This window comes from Halictus rubicundus, chromosome 8, assembly GCF_050948215.1.
Source record: "Halictus rubicundus isolate RS-2024b chromosome 8, iyHalRubi1_principal, whole genome shotgun sequence".
In the NCBI taxonomy this organism is placed as follows: Eukaryota; Metazoa; Arthropoda; class Insecta; order Hymenoptera; family Halictidae; genus Halictus; species Halictus rubicundus.
In genome coordinates this window covers 6,462,030-6,485,812 of record NC_135156.1, presented here as the reverse complement: position 1 = coordinate 6,485,812, position 23,783 = coordinate 6,462,030, and the positions used below count along the sequence as shown (strand labels likewise).

General features: G+C 34.9%; 2 protein-coding genes across 4 annotated transcripts; one reads left to right on the top strand and one right to left on the bottom strand.

Moving 5' to 3' along the window:
- Positions 1-687: 687 nt before the first annotated feature.
- LOC143356446 (monocarboxylate transporter 12) lies at positions 688-7,288 on the bottom strand. The gene is made up of 9 exons (XM_076792152.1): positions 7,033-7,288; positions 5,819-5,945; positions 5,347-5,490; positions 5,070-5,197; positions 4,384-4,518; positions 3,762-4,047; positions 2,036-2,191; positions 1,630-1,821; positions 688-1,145 (listed from the first exon to the last, which is right to left on the bottom strand). Exons 1-9 carry the CDS (start codon positions 7,111-7,113, stop codon positions 979-981), a joined length of 1,416 nt encoding a protein of 471 aa, XP_076648267.1. The 5' UTR covers positions 7,114-7,288; the 3' UTR covers positions 688-978.
- Positions 7,289-15,293: 8,005 nt separating this feature from the next.
- Positions 15,294-23,468, top strand: LOC143356442 (uncharacterized). 3 transcript variants are annotated; one of them, XM_076792142.1, is made up of 10 exons: positions 15,294-15,415; positions 16,245-16,589; positions 17,070-17,196; positions 19,573-19,787; positions 19,870-19,960; positions 20,043-20,317; positions 21,183-21,439; positions 21,781-22,073; positions 22,368-22,562; positions 22,941-23,468. In XM_076792142.1, exons 2-10 carry the CDS (start codon positions 16,398-16,400, stop codon positions 23,114-23,116), a joined length of 1,821 nt encoding a protein of 606 aa, XP_076648257.1. In that variant the 5' UTR covers positions 15,294-15,415; positions 16,245-16,397; the 3' UTR covers positions 23,117-23,468. The 3 variants fall into 3 exon arrangements, with proteins under 3 accessions (XP_076648257.1, XP_076648258.1, XP_076648259.1); XM_076792143.1 differs by having other exon boundaries at positions 15,296-15,415; positions 16,362-16,589; XM_076792144.1 differs by having other exon boundaries at positions 15,308-15,415; positions 16,382-16,589.
- The last annotated feature ends 315 nt before the right edge of the window (positions 23,469-23,783 follow it).

Below are 23,783 nucleotides of genomic sequence, written 5' to 3'. Positions count from 1 at the left end.
ATAAAAAGGAGTGCGTGCATCGCAACAAAAAATTAAATAATTGCATTCCATACCAAAAATTGTCACAAACGTTATTGTCATTGAGAGATGTCTATTGTCCATCATCCATTTTTCCTGTAATATAGAACATACGCGAACATTTAAACCGAAAATTAATTTGTAAACACAAACTTAAAGTCACTACAGACATTGCGACTTTTCTGCTTAGGCGTTTCCGGGCTCTAAGAGCCCCAATACCACTTCAATGTAGCGCCCAATGTTACCGACATTTAATGAATTTAGGTGTATTAGCATGCACCGAATATATTGTATACTTCATTTCTACTATGAGTGCAAAAATGATCTAGCAAAGTAATTATGAAGTATAGTACTAGAGTAACGCAGATCAATAGATACATGAGTTATACGTGCGACTATTTTTATTAATTACAAAATTACAAAAAATTTATTTAGTATAATTTTATTTCAATGGTTTTGCACTTTGTATTTATCTTACGCTTTAAATCGATGTTACAATTTTAATGTAATAGTATCAGCATGATATTTCTATGCAGTTATTTAACGTAATTCTGTTTCTTGCATTGTTGGTTGTTTTAACAAGCTTTCACAAGTGTATGGTGTTTAATTTGATTGTTTTTGCATATGCGCATATCAATTTTATTTGAATTATAATATTTCTAACTAGACTACATTTTTGTACACTATTTAGAATTACGGCGTACTAACTAATAGTATTTTGTAACTTACAATATGAATTACTAAATTAGCATTAGATATGTAATCCAAACTTATAATATTGATAGTTTTCAGTATTAAATGGCTTGACTTTTCGTCGTCGTAGATTCCAGGAAGGGAAAGCGATGTGAACTTTTCCCCGACACGAATACGTGACCATAAGGATGATGTTACAATATATATATATTTTTTATGCTATGTTACTTTAATTTACATAGTTACATTATTGTTTAGATGGTTCGCTTATATCGCGTCGGTTTTCGCATTTTTCACGCGGGTCAAAAAGGATCTTCTCCTCCTAAATGCATCATAAATGTATTCCACGCTCCACATAACGAATGTAATGCTTATCATCAGCGTCATAACATGTATACAGATTGTATAACTTTCGCTGACATCTCTGATGTATCCTGAGGAGAGATAATATTTGTTAGAATAAATTACTCGATGTTTGTTATCTCGATGCTTGATTAAATATGCAATTTAAAAGGCAAAACGTTTCTCCCATCTGTTATGTCCCACATATAAAAATAAATGGACTTTTTCATTTTAGTTAACGGTAACAATCGTAACAATACATTTTCAATAGATTCCGGATTTCGTACATTCATGACAAAAACGAGTGGGTGCAATTTAAAACAGTAAAAAATATTACAAGACTTTAAGAGTACAATTAATAGATTTATTTTCAATACGTTAAAATTATCAGCGAAGGATATAAATTTATCTTCAGCTTTTGTATCTTGCAATTCATACACAAACTTTTTATTTTGCATAACGATCCGGACTCTTCTAATAATTAAAGGAACCATATAAAATGGTTAATAATTGAGATATTAATTGAGTTTAAAGTGATGGGAATGTGAAGCAATATTGATGATATTTTACGCTTACCAATTAGGGGACTCATCATAATAACAAATATGCCTTTGGCCACCATGAACATTCCAAACGCACTTGGCAGCTTCTGCAACGAACAGCATTCAGAAACGCTTAGATTCAAATTGACCAAAGTGGCGCCACGTAGGAATCCAATTATAACGAAGGTCACTAACAACCATATTCCTTTGGATTGAAGTGCCATAGCTAAACAAATAGCAGAAATGAATTTGAATTAGTACTTTTTTCTTAACATTAGGGATCGAAAGAATTAAACACATTAATAGGTTGTATTTATAACATGGACGGTGAAACTTTTTCAAAATACGTCCTCGTCTATCAGTAAGAGATACCGTACACTATTTAACAAATAGTTAATAATTTTGTTAAACGAAACAAATAAATTTGTTTTACCACTTACCGGACCGTCCAATGCCGACCAGCAGACAGAACACCCAGAACACAGATCTCTTCTTGAATCCTAATTTATCGAAGATGGTTGGCAGGACAATGCGGGCGATAATGTCAGTGAATGCGGTTATTGACAAGCAAGTGGCGACTTCCACGTTCGACATTCCTATTGACGGTTAAGTTCCTTCGAGGTGTCTACCGAAGTCCTAAACAATGTCTCACGGTGGAACGAAACCCGAAAAAACGCAATAAACCGTACAAAAATCGATAGTAACATGAATGTATCTCTATTTTTATTCGCCTTTTTATATATGAAAACTTCGAATACACATTGTACGAACAGTCCTAAAACTCCAGGGAGCTAGCCCGCTTGCCCTAATTGAGACAAAACTGTCCCTCCACCATAGCGCCCACTCTCACCTCCCAGTAATCACCGTTACCATGGAGAAAGGACGCGCTTCGCCTGAGATGTATTGTTACGAAAGTACATACGGTGGGGCGAACGCGATGAAGATGCGCGCTGCTCGAAAGACAGGTTGGTGGGGGAAGCTAGCGTTTGAGGGGCCCCAACCGTGCACAACACTGGTCTAGCCTACGCTAAAAGAATCTCTATACGTAACCATTTGTTTACAACTCTTTTAAATATTTATATCAATTTAAGGGCCCGGAATAGCCACGTGACTTTTTAATCAATAATTTCCATTCACAGCCTTCAGGCACAGACTTAAGATCCGTCTTGGTCTTGATTCGACGGGTCTTAAGTCTGTGATTAAACTTGTCACATTTTTTGCTCCGTATTATCGATATTATGGATTCTGACGCCAGAAACGTGCTTCAAGTTTTTGGCTTTATTTCGCAGAGAATCAAGACAAAATATAGCTCAATTTGTAGCCGGAGATATTTTCTGTGGCATAAAAGTGCTTAGATTCCGCGGCATGCGCATCGTCTGTTTTTGGCCTACTTCTAACGCTTATATTACCAAATATCAGCATAATCTCGGCAGCTCCTGACCAGCGCGCACTAGATTGAACCTTCCTCTTTCGAATGAGCCCTTTACCAGCGACAAAATATTCTTCTATAAGGACGAAACACTGAGGCACGTAAAACTATTTTTTGACGGTAATGTAGTCACTCTACCTTATCGCGAATCTACGAAGACCGGGCCCTTAAAACTTTTGCTTAGTTTGCTTGGTTTTTGTACAGTCCATAGCAAATTTTATCATACTTTGTGTTCTGTATCGAAGTTTTAATCTTGAAAAATTGCATCATCAAAGAAGTTTAAACTATGAAATGAATACATGAGAAAATTTTACGATCGATTTTTGACGATTTATCGCGTTTTTTCAGGTTTCGCTCCACTATGTGCCGTAGCGAGGAAATTAGACGAACATGACGAGGTTCTGGATTGTGGCATACAAAATGTCTCATCTCTCTTAGTGTTTCGAAAATTCTTAGGAGTCTTTGGGAAGCATTGACGTCTATAGCAAAAATGTTTATCACAAAAATCAATACGTATAATGTACAATAAAATGTACAAGACACAAGTTTTGCGAGTGGTTCAGTTATAAAGTATTTCAGGATATTAATATGAATTACTAGAATAACTTTATTTATCGTTATTAGTACCTTCTTGCAAAAACAATGATTCTCAGAAGGTATTCTCGTCAGAATCTCATGATGTTTTACTAATATCCTTCGTTACGGTGCTAATTCGTGAATCAAGAAACGTTACATACCTATACTAGTTAGAAAGAATGGAGTCATCAGTTTGAAGTTCGATTCAGCAACATAATACAAACTCAAACCGATAATTACGTTCAAGTAGACGCCATCTTTAAGAAGATCCAAATCTAACGTTTCCTTTATTTTGCTAAAATATGACACGTCCTTTTGCTTGTCTTTCGTTTCGTGCTGTATCAGACTGTCGTCTCTTGGAGGGTCGCTGGCATTGTCCACTTCTTTTACCACTCCATTGCCATTTTTATTTAATAACGTATCGCTTTCGGTGGGATGCTTAGGACCCTGTCGAAGGTGAAGATAATTAATTTTCTTTTAAATTGCCCTCCATAATGAATTAACAAAAGAGTTCATTACAGAATTCAATTATTTCTATTAATTGGTTTTCAAACTCCAATAATTATCTCAACTGTAAATTAATTCAGCAAAGTATAAATTCGTATAAGCTTTACTTATTATGTCCTACAATAGTTAATGTAGTAATGTCTCGACATATCTGAAAGAGATTCAATTTCGATTGTCGAAATGACGCAACTGTTTTGGTTTTAATGATTTACTCATGAAACTTTTACCAACATATTTGTAACATTTTAGAGACGTTACCGTACTGGTAGTAATTACCCGTTTAATAACTGTTCTATTTTCGCTTTCAATGGGTCGTAATAGACACGCGCCAACTGCCGAATGCAGCGCGCATGCCCCGATGATCAATATGGCTCCTTGGAATCCATAAGCATCCAGAAGAACATGTATTAACTATCAATAAATATAAATTGTTGTAGGGTGCGTGATAGTAATTACTTCAATAATTTTAATTGTATTAGGCTTTAGCAGAATATGTAAGCGTCGCTTTAGTATATCAAGTTTTGGGAATGTTATTGCAAAAAGGAAGCTTCAAATTTCAAATTGATAGTAGATTCAGTCGCGAAAAAATTTTCCAATATGTTTCGAGACTTTTTAATTCATAACACTTTTAAAAAGAAACATGCTTTTAGTTTTTCAGCTACTATGGTAAGGGATCCAATTACTGGGGGGGGGAGGGTACCAAAATATTTGAAATACGAAATATAATTGTTTGTTCCGATCCAAGTTAATTCATAAAGCTACTTAAGTTGGATGTTATTAAAAAAAAAAAACGTGTAATGTTTTTGTCATTTTCAGAGCTGTGTGCATATTGTGACATAGCTTTGTATGTGTAGGTATATCCTCTCTGAAATACGCAACGTACACAACGTAAAAGCGACAAAGTATTCCAAGATATCAATTAAAGGATAATATCTTGGAGGGACGACACTTGTACTTCATACCTGCGGCACCAGCATCATAGCTAATGTTGTTCCAGCCATGGAAAACCCGACGGCTTGACCCCGTTTTTTATCGAAAAACGTGTTTAACGCGACAAATGATGAAGCTATCGCGAGACCGGTTCCTAGACCTGCAGGAAAACACGAAAATAAATGGAATGCATTAATTTCGACGATAGATAAGAGTTTCATACGCGTAACCGAACAGCAAATCGCAGTCGCCCTTATTTACAAAGCAAAAACTTATTGCAATAGTTATAGTGAGATTGTCGCTTCATACCTCCTAAAATACTGTAAGTACAAATGATATGGATCATGCTGTTAGCGTATGACGTAAGCATCAGTCCGGTACAGCTTAGAACGGATCCAAGAAAAGCAACTTTTCTGTAAGAAAAATTCTTCAACAGAGGCCCTATGAAAAGACCTGTGACAAAAATGAAACATTGTTAGTTGAAAAACACAATTTTCGCAAATGAAGTTTATAAGACTTATTTTTTTAAATTTATTTTATATGAAACATTGCGTATTAATGATGTACAATTTTATCTGACACGAAACTTTTTAAAAGGACTGTCAATCCTGACATTTTTTCTATTTTTTCTATTTTTATATTCTTTTCTATATTTTCTATTATTTTTGCTATTTTTCCATAGACGTGAAAACAGAAGTTGTCTATTTCTATTCATTTGATAAAAATCGAATCCCTATTTTGCAAATAACTATCTATTTTATGAAAAGATCTCGCTCCATACCTGAAAAGTTGACAATGGCGTCTAGGATGCTCATTATTAATGACGCACCGGTGGAGTCAATATGTAATTTCTTCAAGGGTTCATGAAAAAGGAGACCAAATGAAGGATCCAAAGATCTCAAAGAAAGCTTAAAACAATAATACAAAATTATTACAATATAGTTTATAGATAATTGTAAAATGAATTCAATTCTTGATGAAATGGAAACAGAAGTTTTGTCTTCTTCTTAAAAATGAAACGGGTACGATCGAACAGATTACATCGTGGACATAGATATTGAATCAACTGGTTAAGATAATGTGTGTTGAATTAATTAAACTGTATGAATCAGTCGACACGTACAGATTCCTTCTAATAGTTGCGAAATGGAAATATCAATCCAGATCAAACCAAGACATTCGAATAAAATCATTACAGACAATTAGATTTTGTTTGTTAATGTAATACAAATTCATAGATATACGACAAGTATTTAAAAAATTTTATCCTGAACAGTCATTCTTCAACTAATTATTTTATGTAATTAGAGGTTTCAGAAATAATTTTTTAAAGTCTCGCAGGAGTAAACATTTGTGATACCTTTATAAAAAAGAGAAATTCTACAACCAGAATATTGCATAATTTAATGTTGTTTCTATATCAGGATGAAACGTATATTTTTATAAGTTATGTTTGTCACATGCAAATTCATGGAAAGTGTAAATCAATGGATAATTACATTGGAGATTAATATTGAAATGGAGTATTTAGAAGTAGAAAGAATAAATAACACAGAAATTCTCAATATGGTGGAATTACATAAGACTATGTTTTTTTTCAGACTGATGAATCGTATTTCTGAAAAGTATGTGCAAATGAATGCACGAATCGTAACCGACCGTGACATTGAATAATTTATTTCTATCTTCGAATCCATTATCGACATGCTGGCTGCGATATGCGATTAGATCATTTGTTTAAAAACGTTCCGATTCATATTCGGCAGACACAGGAGCGTAACTTGTTAATATTTGGAAATAAAAAACAGAGGCGTTATCACAAGGAAATTTTTTCATATTTACGGTTCTTCATTCTTCATTCTTCATCTTCATTCGAGGTAAACATCGATTGTTTTCGATATATGTTCAAGAAAATATTAAATATGCATGATAGTGGAACGGGCAATTGTTTTCAAGGAGCACGATTTTTCGCGTTTGTTAGAAAAGAATAATTACCGTAATTAAGCTGGTACCAAGGCACACGAACCATCCCCAGCCGCCGTCAGGCGCTTTTTTAATATCTTTATCGTTCGTCATCTTTGTTGACACTGTTGTCCCACATAAGATCGAGATCGATCAACGATTTAGCGAGACTTCGGGGGGGAAGTCGTTTGTCCGTGAACGTACTTCTCTATCGCTATCATATGTCGCAACGTATAGTTTAATTACTGGCGTTTCGTTCACTGATTATCGAGCCGATACTTTCCTTGCTTCTTGCCTCGGTTATGGCCGGTGAAACACTGTCACTCGACGGCAAACCGATTCGTTCTTTTGCTGCCCCTCTTTGTTCTTCCAGCCCATGGAAACCTACGTTACTGTCAATATTGATTTTATCATCCATAAATCCATAAAGATGTCCCAAATTTTCCTAATTTCCGTTTAGCAAATCAGTCGAGCAAAGCCGAGTCCACTTTGACCTAGACACAAAATTGTATACTCTTATCAGTAGACGCCGGATTTTTTGACAAAAATGAGCAGGTGTAATTTTAAACGGTGAAAAGACTTTAAAAGTATATTATATTTTCACTACATTAACCCCTAGCACTCATTATTCAAAATATTTTTTACATTATTTTTGTTTGTATTTTATAAATTACTAAACATTTCAGTATTGTGGGAGTAAATTGCACCATTTTCGTATTATAACACGAAAAAAAATATTTAGAAGGGATATATTCTAGGTTGGAAGAAATGTTTCCTTTTGGAGTTAAAATAGCTTCGAGTGCAAAGAGTTAAAATTATTAGTGAGAAATATAATCCCGTGTCTGACAATTAATCCACGAACTTTTTATTTTGCATAAAGATGCGGAGTCTACTTATTCTACAGAATTAGTTGACTAGGTTTTATTCATGTAATAAAATAATTTAAATAATTTTCTCAACACTGGGACCAAGAAAGGGATCGAAACGGTCCATTTCAGTTTTTGTTATTTATAATGACTAAAAAAGAATAAAAGTCTTCTATGGAATCAATCGAAACTTCAATTCAGTGTTCTAATTTGTTTAGAAAAGTAAAAATCGACCATTTTGACTGCTTTAATTCCGCTTTTTCTCTGCTCATGTTCTTCGCTAGCTTTAACATGGTTGATCGTCAATGTTGTAGCATTTATCACAATTACTTGTGTAAATAGGTTCACTCGAATCAATGCAGCATATTTTTTCAATGGATGCTGATTCAGCGTGCTCGACGAAAATTAGCTCTCTTAACTTGTTAGTGCTAAATGTCGAGACTGAAGGACCTGAACATTTAAAGGTGGATTTATCGAGAATTACTCAACAACACGACATCTTTCGAATGCTAAGAGATGCTGACATTCCACTGTGTCAATACTCAGTAATAATTACAGTGAAAATTCCACCGATGGAATATTCTTGACACATTCACTTCCAGTATTTAACAGACCACGTGTTTCAGGAAATAAGGATTGCTGTGACTATAGAATAAGTCTTCACTTATTTAAAAGTTATTTATTTTAATCTTTCTTGTGAAGATGTAAAAACGCACGCTGATTACTGAAATATTGAGTACGAGTGTTTTCATGAAATTTTGTTTTTTTTTTGGGCGGGGGGGATTATATTCAATTGTCCCAGAAATCTTAATGTAATTTTTTCGAGATTCAAAGGTGTTGAATTATCGACATCGCCGACTCCTATATTGTAGCAGCTGTTCAGCAGAATGATAAATACAGACAAGAATTGATAATTCTGTTAATGTTTTCAGAGTTACGTAAAAGCGGTTATTATCCAGAATGTATTTATAAAATTCACTTTATAATACTATTATTTTTGTGAACTTTAGTCTAATGTTATTCCCATTGTCTTGCAACATGCCGAAGTCATGGTCAAAGTGTTGCAACATGTCATAGTTCAAAGAATCGATTTATATTTTTAAAAAAAGTGGAATAATATCATTTATAAAACAATGTATAGCTGTACCAATTTTTTCCAGAATATTTATCTAACTGTTTTCAGGTCTTTTTAAGCTACGAGTGCACATAGATTCGCAATTTATTGATAACACCACTTTGTCTGGAATTTTTCCAGATTTTTAATAATTGTATCAATAAGCTGTAAGTGGCTCTTCGTGTCTCTTATCTGGAATTGAAAGCTGTAAACAGAGATTTCCCTGTGGATTACGTCTATGACGCAAGTGATGGTGATGATGATGGTGATGGTGATGGCCACCGTATGATCGGAGTTAGGAAAAAGTCGAATGACATAACAAAGTGTAGTTGCATAAAAATGGTGCCTCCCTTGAACGTGAAAAATATTTACGCTTAAGAGCATTTATTAGTCACTTATAAAAAAAAATTTAAGCCATATCAGATACTATGTTTCCTCCGTTTCAAATAGAAAAATAAAAGTAATGCTATTCAGGGTGTCCCAACTAACTTTCGCATCATGAATACCTCGCTTATTTTTTATGATAGAAAACATTATTTTAGTAGTTTAGCAGAGTTCTTTCACTATTTTTATCAATTGTCCAGTGTTTATGAATTTTTTGTACTGAAAGTCACGCGAAGGTCACGGTATTATAGGTAGTTGAGTACGGTATTATAGTACACTTACTTGCAATTTAAAGATAGAGAAACTATGTCTTGGAAAAATAACTTGGCTCACGTGCCTACAATTCACTTTATACACGTGTATCCGCATGTACGGCTTATCTAACGATAACACTTTTTGTATTCTATCTGTATTAGATTTTTTAAAAGATAATCATGTTATAGAAAAATGTGGTTTTACATGATAAATTTCTGATGTAGCAGAAAGGATTGTTTGTTATGTAATCTCACGTTAATATTTGTCACTTGTAGGATAACAGAGTTTCACAGTTTGAATTACTTAAAATATCTTTAAACTATTTTGAATTAAAAACTGTTCAACTACGACAATTTATGTCACTGAATAACAATAAGTTTTTGTATATATCATCAAGTGTGTCAAATCAAGTTAATTTTGAAGAGAGAATTTTCTAATAATACTTTGAAATAAATAGGAATTGTTTACAGAATAAAATGTTTGTAAAATGTTTAATTACGGTTAAAACAATTCATTGACTAAATAAATTTCGAGTAATAGCAATTTTTTCCTGACTTGGCAATTTTTTCCCAATGCGTACTAGAATTATTCTTCTGTAAACAGAAAACGAGAATGTAGGCCTGCGAACTATGTACATCCATGCATACATATGTAAGTATTTCTCATATTAATTATTGACTAACTGCAGATGTTATGAATCCTATATACGTGATTGTTTAAAAGCTAGTGTGGTAAGATATATAACGTGGTCCAGCAAAGTTTATATTTCATTCAGAATACAATAAAATTCGGGATTGAATAAACAAGTTTTGTAAATCAGTTCCTAAAAATTTGTATTCGCATGAACATCGACAGTCCAGCAATAAAAATTCAAGAGTGGAAGAAACGTGCTCATGTTAAATCCTACTACTATAAAAATGTAATAATTTATTAAACAGGAACTTCAAAAACAAAAAAAAATAAATGGTCACACTACTCAAGTTTCCTGTGTTTCAAGTTCGAAATAATTGAAAAGCTTTTATAAATTTAATTATCGGTCAAGTTTGCAGATGTTTACTCACCGTGAGTGGCGATGACAACGAGCACCACAGGCCAGTTCCAGGTTGAAAACTATACGCTCGACTTCGAAAAAGCTTGCGCTCCACCGCAGCCGGTCGATGTTCCATTATCAGCGCGGCGGTTATCGGTCTCCACTGATTCTACTAAAAATATTAACGTAATTCGAAAGAATCGTAATGAATCACAGGTCGACGCCCTCGTCGAAAATCTGTATCCTTCACATTTGTTATAACCCGGCAAAATAAACAACGGAGATTCGCTTTGAATCGCCGAACGACGCACAAACTCGGAGGGGGAGTTTACTCTGAAAGACATGCAGAATGACCGGTGGGATCTTTGCGAAGCACGGTGTCATTAGGTCAATCCCGAAGGAATCAAAGTGCTGGGTTCCGGGAGAAGGTTTATCGATCCCTGTCGGATTCATGCGAACGGTATTCCGAGCGCAATGGGCAAATGTCACTCATGGAAATGAGGACTGAACTGTTTGCTGTCGTTCCGGGGTATATCGTTCGATTGCAACGAAGAATGAAAAATCACGAGAACGAGAGACAACAGATTGCCGATATCTCTGGTCACTGGTTCGACCGCGATCGCCATTGCCGCGCATTTCATAGCGAGAGTGGACGCGGCCGATTTAAGCCGAGTCTCCTCCGGCCGATCATTTTCACTTGCGAAATGTGACTGACTCGAATTAATACAGTAATGTAACATGATACATCCAATTTGAATATACGCTCGCCGCCGGTCAAGTTCTGACGCGCGTCCGTGTCACAGTGAACGCGATTTTTTTCCCGAGTGTATTGCACATTCTCGCTACGATAATAATATGTTAATGCCAATGACGAAGGCTGATGGTAACACTCGTGTCGACGTTGACAATGTGCGTTTCCGCGGTTCTCGTTTAATGAAAACAGGATTCGCGATCGTTCTTGCGAGGCTCGATCGAGAGCTGGATCGATTAAGGACGCACTAGCAGAGATGCTCGCACTTCCATCGAGATAACGATGCCGAAATTTATGTTAGTAACTCTTCAAGAATTCTTTAAATTTATTATCTTAATGCACCGTGCTGTGCAAAAGCCTTGTACCACGTACCTTATAACTATAATTTCAAGATCATAGTGCACTCCATATTATATATTAACGTGCAATGTACTGATCAAAATTATATTAATTATTTATTGACACTTCATTTGTCTTTTCAGACCTATTTAGTCGATCGCTTTTTCTTTTTCAATTTTTTTGGTATTTTCGATCACTTTTTTCTTGGAAAAATCACTGTATGATTTATTTAAGTAAAACAGCAGACATGGTGATATTAGATCTTTGCAGAGTACTATAAATAGAAAAAAGATTAGGGAAGTATTCTGATAGTAACTTTTACTTTTTAATTTTTTCTGCGGATAAGCAGAAAAGCTTAATTTTGTATAATCATTTTTCTATGAGCTGTTAACTTTTCTTATGCAACTTTTCCAATTTAATGTGAAGGACGAAACAGCCGAGAAATATTTTTGACACTTAAATATTCAGTATTCGATACCGCGAAAATAATAATTCTATAATTAGCCAGATATTTAAACATACAATGAAAATAAATTTGTTAATTAGCCTGAGAGTTTTGAATTAAATAATCATGAAAGAGATTTCGTTATCGTCATCGTCGTTGACATTATTACCATTATCACAGTTACTCCAATTTCTCTTCTTTATTAGATCTACTTCAATTAGAGTCTGCAACTGGAAGTCTTCGGACATTCTGTGAAGTAAGTTTGAATATAGTGCACTTTAAATAGATATGCTAATTGCCATTATGTTAAGATAGAATCAGTCAAACGTTTTATTGTGATATTTGTGACAATTGCAATGCACATCGAACGATTTGTGATGTTTTAAAACGTTATATTTTTTGATTCATTGAAATAATTTGAACAAATGATATATACATTTATTCAAATTCTGAAACAACATCCTAAATATGAAATAACTTTATGCAATAATAAAATAGTACGCGGAAATGTGTAATTATTATTAATGTATGACTGGGCAAATCGCTACTCTCACGTTACATTCTTTTCATTCGAATACACTTCAATTAATAAATGAAAATATGATAGTACAATATTATTATGTAATATTGTTGAACAGATACTGATGTTCACTTCATTCAGAATAAAACATACTAGAAGAGTTTAAATTGTCGTGTGCTATCAAAGAAGGAAAGTGTTAACCTACTTTAGAAAATTTCTTCACTATCTCTGTTTTTTTTTTTTATTTATTACTCTTATCGTACCATATCTCGCACAGTCAACTGTACACGTTGTTTCCATTCGCATCATAAGTGAATATAACATACCTATGCATGTGGTCTCAAATATATTATTCAAAATTGAAGTGAGTAAAATACACAAGACAGCATATGATTATTATGTTACTTCATGTTAGAAAACATTATACAATAAAGTAAAAATTAATCATACAATTAGTTTTAATTCTGCTTACGAATTTCAATGGGCCCAATTAAATGTTACAGTTAAAAACGGATTCTCAAGCAAATAATATGTAGTTTGACAAATTGATCTAGCTTCAGAAAACTGATTCTTCAGGAGAATCAATTCATCTGAGAAAATTACGTTTCAAGTGTTACATGAAAATTAACACAGGCATCAGGAATACGTGTTACTAATGGGTTAAATTACCTGTGGTGTACAGTAGCTGCGGTTTGGATATTTATTTTTAATCTCCTCTGGTGACAATCAGTAATTTGAAACTCGTTTCTACACATCTTTTAATGAGCTAGACTTATTGTCCGGTGTAAGACAGTGTAACAGAAAAACAGAGTAATTACGGTCCCTTGAGAACGATATTATTTCCAATTATTAATAGTAACAATTAATGTCTATTATTTTAATAGTAAAATTTATGCCGATGCAACGAAGTCTATCCTTGAGAAGATACAAACACATTGACAATTCATCTTTTTATTGTAACGAAATTGTTAGTACTAATCAATTTCGGTCGTATGCACATTTTAAAAAAGTCGTATGTTTATAAACGCACAAATTGTTTAATAATTTCAGTAAGCAGTTTACATTTCTCGTAAATGGGATCTATCACACATTTGAGTCATATGTATTGTCTTTTATCACATCCAAACGTGATAAACGGATTCGGAACGCGTGAACGGTATTGCTGAATGCATCGCGAAATGCAGTTTTATTGCTGGCGTAACACAGCAGATTATTGTTGAGTTGAAATTTATATGCGCCCTCAGTGCCGGATTAAGACATTTAGAGGCCCTAGACGATTAAAAGAGTTTCAGGCCACCTTATGCAGGATTACGTCATTTTCGATAAATTGACTAAAAAATTGTTTTCAAGAAGTTAGAGTTTTGCTCGCTCGGTATCAAATGAATTTTCAAGAATAATATAATATGTCAACTTGTAAAATTGTGAGGAAATTATAATATCTTGCAGATAAGAAAAAGAAAAAGAAAAGAGTAAAACTCTCGTCTGGAATTAAATAAAATTAATTAATTTCGATAACCGATAATACAGAAAACTATTTTATCAGTTGCAAGAAACAATGATTTGTACAGAGGGTAGGTATCTACACGTTCACTGATCTAACTATGTACTCAGATTCCAATGTGAGTACGCCTTAAAGACTGCAACCACATACGCGGGAAGAATACTGTACAAGATACTTCAGGGGTTATATGTATGTACGTATTAATAAAAATTTGCAAAATTAGTGCAGCAGCACTTCTGACGTTAGGTACCATTTAATTCGTTAGGTATTATGAAATTTGTGCAGATAATACTTTATGAAAAAACATTAATTACATATTAATTTTTTTTGCGCAGAGAGTCACTAGAGGAGAATGTAGTCACAAATGGTGAGTGAAGGGGAAGCATTTAGCGGGGAATACCTATTGTCTGGTGGCTTTGGTCTGGAATATAGGAGATACACCACCATACTCCCTTTCTTATGCGATTCACTTTTGTTTAGATGTAGACAACGGTGCATGTATCTCCATTGAACTCACACTCAAGGTTACCTCGGTGTTTATACCCCTCGGAATGCTTCCCTCTCTACCACTAAATATGTGCCACTGACATATGCCTCGTGTAGAGAGTCGCGCGAGGGGAATCTGATGGTGGAGAGGGGAGCGTGCAGACTGTACGCTGGCAACGCTGTTCTCGTCGTTTATATTATTTTATGGTGGGGGAATAGGCTAATCGAAGGGGAAATCATGCGGCCAGCGGCAGAGGAAAAGCTCGTCGCCCCTGTAGTAAGTTACTACTTTTGTTAGTAAGCAAGGCGAGCTTGTATTCCCCTCTTGCGCTCGTGCGAGTCGAAGCATAGTAGTGGGGGTAGCGACCAGTCGCCCAGGCCTGGTGTATATTAATATATTAAATCTCTTGTGTCAGTCGAGTTTCACAAAAAAAAAAAAAAAATTGCAAAAAACACAACAAAAATTCCATATTTGAACCAACCTTCTTCACCGTTTATTTTCTAATTGCAGATGCTACAGTAGCCATATTTCATTCCTCTTAAGGACCAGTACTTAGTGTGATGGCATTGTGTACATAGATAAGAGAGTCTTCGAATTCGTTTGTGTCTTGTTCCGTTCAGTCAAAAACCACCCAGGTGTCTGTCATACAGAGTACAGAATTATATAATTAAAGGTGCCATATTCCTGTTCTGTTTCGAAGACGTGAAAAATACGAGTAGCGTCGGTAAGCTTTTTAATAACAATTTTTGGATATCAAGAATCTACAGGGATTCACATGCTCCAGTGTAAAATTTGCAAATCGAAAAGCTGAAACGTGCATAAATACTCTTGCATCGATATAGTGCTAATTTTAACATTAATTACATTTGCCATGTAATCTCAACAATTTAACTCGTTATAAAAGCATCTACGTTGTGCTCGTTTTCTGTTGACAATGTCTATCTCCAGTTTGTATGAAAAGTGACATTGAGATTTGTAACACGAATAGCTTCTTCTTGGCCTTGTAACTTGAAGAAGATATTGCAAATTTTTGTGCCGTCAATAGAAACGTGTAAATCTTGTTTATTTCCCACGAACAATCTGAAAAGTGAATTTCAAAATTACTGTTTCCCTTCGAAGATGTCTTGTGCTTCAACAACGACATTTATGCCGCTCGAGTCATGTCATATAGTATTACTCTGTAAAATGACAAAAAAACACTGCGTCAATTTCTCTGGATATTTCTCCAAAGGGAGAAAATAAATAAAGATTTAAACAACTAAATGTGTAGGAGTTGTGACCTGTTGGAAAATAAATAATCAAGTTTTATCTTCAATGCAGTTGCAAAATTAAACTTAAATGCACAAGACATCTAGAAAGTTGAAAGTTTGCATTTTTTGCCAATAGTAATTTTGGTGAAACTCGAAAATTTTATTTTGCCGCGTCAAGCTAAGACGCGCATTTATAGTAGTGGAAATTTTTCAACAAGATTTTTGTCGTAGCTGTTAGAGTTTTCATTGTTTCGGCGCGTAACATCGCGAGAAATATGATGTTTAGTGACGCTGTGCTTGCAGAGTGAGGAATGTATGCCTTTGCATGGAAAATGAATAAAGCAAACGAGAATTGAATATAATAATCATAAAGAAACGAAGAAATAATGAGAGGAGACTTAGTATTTCTGTATCAAACAGTTCCCGTGCAATGTGTGTAGACTCTACGAAACTAATATGGTAACTAAGACTAACGGAACAACTACGATGGCAACAACGAAGGGAACGTTCATCGAGGGCGGAAAGAAATATGAAAATAGTACATTGCTCTATGAAGAACGAGAGAAAGAAGAGGAACTCACGCTGGAGGACCTGGCTCCCGATGGTGGTTGGGGCTGGATGGTGATGTTCGCCATGATATTAATATTCGTAAGTAACGAACATTCTTGAACCAATTAAATAAATAACCATATGACCACAAATGATGCAAAAATCACGAGCAAGTACGCCTACGAGGCTGTTACTAACTGAACGCGAGATTTGTTGCCTCTTCCTTTAAAAGCAAGTAGAAGAACAAATTATAATGAAACATTCATTTCTCACTTATTGATATCTGAACAGACGCGAATTTGTTTAAAGAGTTTATATGCAAAATGACCTTCAACCAGTTTTGCAGACGACACGTGACTGGTTCAAGGTCAAATTGAATCCTGACCATATAAATATTTTGTTGAACATTAAAGGTCAATTTTGGGAACAGATGTTTTAATACCTTCATGTGACTAACAAGAAATTGCTCGTGAGTCGTCTGGTGTTATAATTTTTCATTGTTGAAATAGCATTTTGAGAAACGAACGATCAACAAATTGTCAGACACAGTGTTAAGATATTTGGTTTGTTATTTCATAGGTTACAATATTCGGACCAACTTCATCGTTTGCAATTATATACGCTGACCTCCTCGATGCGACAGGTCAAGCTGGAACTGCCTTGACTGTATTTAATTCAGTTTTCATGATCACGTTCTCCATCGCTGGTAAATGAAAATTTTCCTTATTTTCTTTCTCAGGAACAGTGGATGAATCCGTGAATTACTACCTTTTACATTTTAAACAAATTAGAGAGCCAATTACAATAATGTCTCGTATTTACAATTAGTTTGTCATATCTCTTCCACGCGAGTGTATACATTGTCGTTCATAATTATTCGACTAGCAGAGATTCCACACTTGACCTCATATTACATTGACATTGATAACTCTTTTTGTTATAGTAGATGAGATAGTTTTTTTGTTTTATTGCAATTGCGAGTATCTTGAAATCTAAATCTGTCCTTTCACAATAAAGGAGAACATCTGAATGATAATGAAAATTATTAAATAACAATGAGAATTAGTCAATTATAATGATAACTAGTGTAAAAAAGGTTAGTCTAAAGTAGTGAATTTAAATGAGAATTATATAATCTAATCCGTGAACTTGCTATATAAAATAATCATCACCATTTTCCAGACATAATATTCTGCCATTCGAATATTTAAAATTCTTCAACTGTGAATTGTGGTGTATGCATAAAAAAGTACATATTTATACTTTAGACCGTAACAACCATAAACGTATATAAATTTCTTTGTGCTTGTCCCAGAGGACAACTATGATAACGATAACGCGTCATTGAGTAATTTCGTTTCACGAACAGTTTGTGTGTAGGCAAACTTACGCGAATCGCAATTAGGAACTGACGTCACGTGTGACACGTGACGTGTCTAATGATAATAATAGTAGTCGTAAACACTTTGCACTTATTCAATTCAACGATATTTGCAGGTGTATTTACTTCAAGAAGAAACTATTTCTCCAGTAATTCATACTTCCATTATTCACTGTTGCAAAGTTGTACTGTTTTCTCACATTATTTTAAAATTTATATGACGACCAGTATTACGGATTCTTTTGTTTTCTAATTTTTGGTCATCTGTCATTTTTACAGAACTTTTACATAATTATTATTCCATAGTCAGACCTGGATCCGTCTTAATGGTTCAAAATTAAGTCGTAAATATACTTAATATAGTTTACCAGTAAACCGCCGTGAATTATCATTTTTGGTTTTATCACCATATCGTAGACGTAGACGAAATTTACAAGTCAACAGACGCTGATTTATCAAGATGTCGTATCGTTACTAAACATTCCAAGAAATTTTCTGTCTTCTGACACGACCAAGACGCATTCAAATATGACACATAGCCCAACGCAGTCGTACACATACATATAACTTTCAGCTGTCAGAGGCTGGGAAGATCGACACGATAAGAGACGGCACTAATTCAGAAATAGTTATTAATGTAAATGTCTCACAGCTCTGTGGGCGCCAGATAAGAGCGGCGCGAGATTTTTGTCTTGGTTCGGGTATTACATTTATAAAAATTTGACTTGAGGATCACACTGTGAGATAGCAAAAAATTATCTGGCGTAATTGCTTGCAGCACATGACATTTTCATAATATGGGTGTTTACACTAGAGATACCGCAAAGACATCAACTTCGAATACGTGCACACGTAATGAATACTAATTCATTCACTGTATTTTATTATGAATTTCGTTACGACGTCGAGAAATGTTGTGACTGACCTTGGAGAAAGAATTCTATGCAACGTGTTTACACGGACAGAGGCTCCTCTTAATCGGTGTTATTCGAATACTGAATGGCGACTTCGATCAAGTTTATTGAATATGATTTTATGTATTTATTGCAATAATGAGAAGGTGCAATTTATAGCGGTGGACGGGTGGAGAGAATTTAAAAATATCAATTCATTAGTTTTAGTCTAATAGGATCATTAAAGAACGGACGAAATTTCTGTTTGGCTCCTGTTTCAAAATTGTGGAATTTGTTCTGACGAAAATCGCGAAAGTTTCACACAAAATAACTACTTTTGTCGAGAAATATGGTCGTTAATAATTTAAAAATCATTTCAAATCGAAGTTAACATGTTTATCCGTTCGAGGGTTATAATGTACACCAGGGCTGGGCACGTGTGCCTCGATTCAGACAAAATGGTCCCCACCATAGCGCCCACTTGTCCCCTTGAGCGCCGTTACCATGGAGACAGGACGCGCTTCGCTTGAGGTGTATTGCTACGGAGCTGAAAGAAGAGAAATTGGTGGGGGAAGCAAGCGTTTGAGGGGCCCCACCGTGCCCAGCACTGATGTACACCGTCCTCAAAAATGAAGTCTCAAGCTAAACGGCTTCAAAGTTTATGGTTCTTGTAGACCACGGCTTAGTTATGTTCAGTTTTATAGCTTCCGCAATTACACGAATATTTATACGAAATTTTTAAATATCCGCGCGGGATATACAGAGTAACATAAAAATGAAATATTAATATTGGATGGTTTTGCTACAGGTTTAGTGACGAACCCGTTGCTGAAAAAGTACGCGATGAGGCCGGTAGGTATTTTCGGCGCTGTGATTTTCTCAGTATCGAACATCGCTATGGCTTTCGTCACCAACTTCTACGAAATGGCTTTTCTGAATTTATTTCAAGGGCTTGGCCTCGGTTTGATCGTGACGATCTGTAACACGAATTTCAACGCTTACTTCGTGAAGAAACGAGCACCAGTACGTAAAGCCAAGGCCGATATAATAATCCGATTATAATACTTATATTCTGAATATTTCAGAGATACTCTTGTGTTTCTAGGTAATGAGCGCAGCCCAAGTCATCATTGGTTTAGGCGGGATTGTATATCCCATAGTCATCGAGAAATTAATGACCGTTTACGGATTTCGCGGTGAGTTTCACAAGGAAAATTGGAAACGAAGGCGTAACACTGACGCGGCATACGATTGTACGTTACTTTCGCGTGTTAACAGGCACTGCACTAATAACGGGTGCCATGAGCTCGAATTGCATCGTCGGAATGACTATGATGCATCCAGTTGAATGGCACACAAGGAAACCGGAAGAGGTCCGAGCGGAGAGAGCGCGCGAGAGAGAAGAACGAAAATTATGTGGGGTGACATCGGTGAATCGCCGTTCCATAGACATAGGTCATTTTTCCACCCCTGCAAAAACAAGATGGAGTAGCTTGACAAGCCTCAAAGGCGATGGCGGGAAACAAATTCCGCTTCTAATTGAAACATTGAAGGTCAGTGCTCAAGTCTACAATATGCTCTTATCAAACCTGTTAAGGGATAATGTGTACGTACCTTCGAACGATTGAAGAATAAAAAAAATCGAATTAGTTTCCTATGTAAAATTATGTTTCTATCAAGAAATAATGATGTACATCTTATTCCATGATATTTAAGTAGTATTTGTTGAAAAATTCAACTAAATATCTTAAACTAGAACACGGCAGCCATTTTCCCAAAGCCATTTCTGCAAAATACGAAAGCAAAACATTAACGAGTCGTTGCAAAACATGAATACTGTAAAAGAAATGAAAATAATTTTGTTACACAAGAGGAGTCGCTACTTAACACTAGGTTTACGGGACCCGTCAAAATGACGGGTTCTAATATTTTTAATTTACAATTATTAATATTCTAAAGATACATCCATGAGGAATTATTGAACAAATATATTTCTTTGGGTATACGTTATTTTAAAAAATGGCTAAAAATTTGGGCAGCACATGTTCTTGTTATTTTTATAAAGTAATGTAAAATATTCACTTTTAGTGTTCCGTAAACCTAGTGTTAATATCAATCGCTTAAGGCAAGGTCACTTCAAGGTCATGTTATGGTAGATCATTGAATGTCTCTTCCAATCGTCTATAAAACTGTTGAAACGAATATTTTGTAAATTCGTAATGATGCAATTCAATCGAAAATTGATTAACTTGTTTTTTCGAAATATTTTTGGTCAGACCATTGAGAAATGCCTGAAAAATCGTGTTGCATCGAAACCTCGCAAGAACTGGTTCAAAATTGAAGCCGAGCAATCGAGACTCTTTGTGAGACGATTCACGACCGTTTAAAGACGTTTACCCTCTCTCATTGTTAACACAGGAGCCTGCAAAAAGAGTAGCCTCAATTTCAGAGCTCGAGGACGAGAGCAAGATTCACAATCGAATGAAGTCAGGCTCGATGCGAGAACTGTTGACGAGACGTATGTCGGCGCTCTCGTCCACCAGCGTGACGAATTTGGTGACGAGCATCGGGGCCTTCGGTGACAGGAATCATTTTGAGAAAAATAAGGAGAAAAGAAACGAGAAAGGCGTCCAAGTATCCATGAATGACGAGAGCAACGAGAAAGGTCCTTTAAAGTACGTTGCGTGTATGTCGTTCGAAAGTTCCGAGCAGACTTCCTTTCTTAGGGACGGTAGGGTAAGTGACCCAATTACTGCGGGGGTGCCATTTACAGTGCCTATATCACTTATATCATTTATATTATGCATATATTATATTATATTTTTTAATATCCATTATGCTTTAAAAACAAGTATAATTAATGTAGGCACAGTAATTGGCACCCCCACAGTAATTGGGTCCCTTACCCTACTCTTTCAGAAGAACATTCTGCACTAGATTTTAATGAATTTTTTCAAAAATTCAACCTCTTTGTGCGACATTCTATTCAAATAATTGTTTTAATCAATTTCCACAGAGAAATTTTGGACGACCTTCTGGAAATGTCACTATTAAAAAACTGTCGTTTTTTGAACATGTGCTTGGGTATTAGTTTCGTGTTATCGAGCGACTTCACGTTTTCCTGCCTGCTGCCGCTGATGATGGCGAACTCCGGTTATACTAAAGCTCAGGCAGCCTTGGCAATCACTATTAGCGCGTCCGCAGAATTGGCGTCGAAAATTCTGCTCGCGATTTTCACTCTGGTGGTGAATGTGAAGTCGAAATACATATTTTTCATTGCCATGATCGTCATGGCGTTCGCAAAGCTTGGTTAGTAGAACAACACATTCTACAAATAACATGAAAATTCTGAATACAATAATTTTTCTTTCAGTAGTGAATCCATAAAATCAAAATAATTTTAGAATTTCTGTCTTCAATGTGTTACATTATATTTTCTACATTTTTGCAGTTCATGATAATTTTATTCTCGTAATTATTAAATTTATCATTATAAATTAGTATAAATAAATAACACTGGCTCCAACTTTTTTTGCATATACTGAATCTACAAATTATTTCGAAATAAACAAATTGTAACTTGTTGATTGACTTCTTTTTCAGGTTATTTGTTTTACAGCGATACTTTAACCGGCACGTATGCGATGATAGTAGTGATAGGAGTAGTTAGATCATGGTTGTTAGTTCCTCAGGCATTGGTTATCATAGAAGACATCAGTATTGAAAAATTCGCGTCTGCATATGGAATTTACGGTGCCATTAGTGGTGTCATTTCTATTCTGTTTGGTCCAATTGTTGGTGAGTCCATTGAAAAATTTCGATATTATTAATCATTTATTTTTTAACATATCATTTGTATAACTATAACAATAAATGTTCGTCTAAATACAAAGTAGTTCGTGGGATTATGATAGAAACATTGTTGGCAATATTAAACAATATTTTAATTTAATGTGTACAACGTCATATGAAACGTATGACGTATCTCAAACGTCATTGTATGTCAAGGGGTTAAGGGTTACTAATTGATCGATTTTGTTATTTCGATTTTTGCAATGTAATTTGTACAGTCTGTGGTCTGGTATAATATTGAAGAAAATAACTGTGGGAATACGACAATTGACTTTGTGTTCGAGAAGGCTGCCCGGATTTTTAGACATTAATGAATGGTTTCAGGGTTGATGAAGGATTGGACCAACAGTTTCATGGTCTGTCAGCTTGCACTTATAGCAATGAACGTCCTGTTCGTTATTCCATGGGCAATACAGTTCCTTTCAGTGGACTTACCAAAAGGGAGGAAGGAACGGGCGGAAAAAATGGCTGCCCAATCTTCCGGTTACTCCCCGAATTGATGCAAACGAAGAGAAATAGCGAAGGATAAAAAATTTCTAAACGCCCGCAAGACGAAATATCTACTTGAAAAGCAGACTTTTGTACAAACGAGAACATTCCTTGAAAGTTTCATAACATAACTATGCAAACGTGCGAATACTTCATTAGTAATTCTCTGGATTTATTTAATAACAACCTCGGAGTGAAATATGTTCTAAGAAAGATCTGCTGGGATTCGATGTTTCAAAGTTGACGCTTTGTTAATTTATATGGATATAACGAAATATTGTAATCAATTGTAGATAAGTGAGTAGTACAAGATTTTATATTGACACTGCTATTATCGAAGGTAAAAATAAACGAAATTGTAAATGAATATTTAATTTGTAATGTTATATTTTCTCGTGTCACATTTACCTTATAATAGTATAATATAGTAATTTATTTGCCATTAGTTATACGTCACTCTTATTTATATATTCCGTTAGTATAGTGTTAATTGCTGCAAATGTTTGTGCAAATTTATCTTTCTGTATATTACAAGACTTCAATAAAAGTTTATGTTTTTTTAAAAGAGTCTTATTCGAACGTTAACGTTTACTAGTTTTTATTATCTAAAATATTATTAGAATTTCGTTTAATTTCATTAAGTTATGACATTCTGGATTCAATAATGAATTTAAATAA

Excerpts from the sequence above, each read along its gene's own strand:
- LOC143356446 (XM_076792152.1), bottom strand. The coding sequence starts at position 7,113 with ATGACGAACGATAAAGATATTAAAAAAGCGCCTGACGGCGGCTGGGGA. Across the intron at positions 4,048-4,383 it reads ATAGAACAGTTATTAAACGG|GGTCCTAAGCATCCCACCGA; the intron begins GTAATTACTACC and ends CACCTTCGACAG. Across the intron at positions 1,822-2,035 it reads GGTCGGCATTGGACGGTCCG|CTATGGCACTTCAATCCAAA; the intron begins GTAAGTGGTAAA and ends CTATTTGTTTAG.
- LOC143356442 (XM_076792142.1), top strand. The coding sequence starts at position 16,398 with ATGGTAACTAAGACTAACGGAACAACTACGATGGCAACAACGAAGGGA. Across the intron at positions 16,590-17,069 it reads TCGCCATGATATTAATATTC|GTTACAATATTCGGACCAAC; the intron begins GTAAGTAACGAA and ends GTTATTTCATAG. Across the intron at positions 19,961-20,042 it reads GACCGTTTACGGATTTCGCG|GCACTGCACTAATAACGGGT; the intron begins GTGAGTTTCACA and ends GCGTGTTAACAG.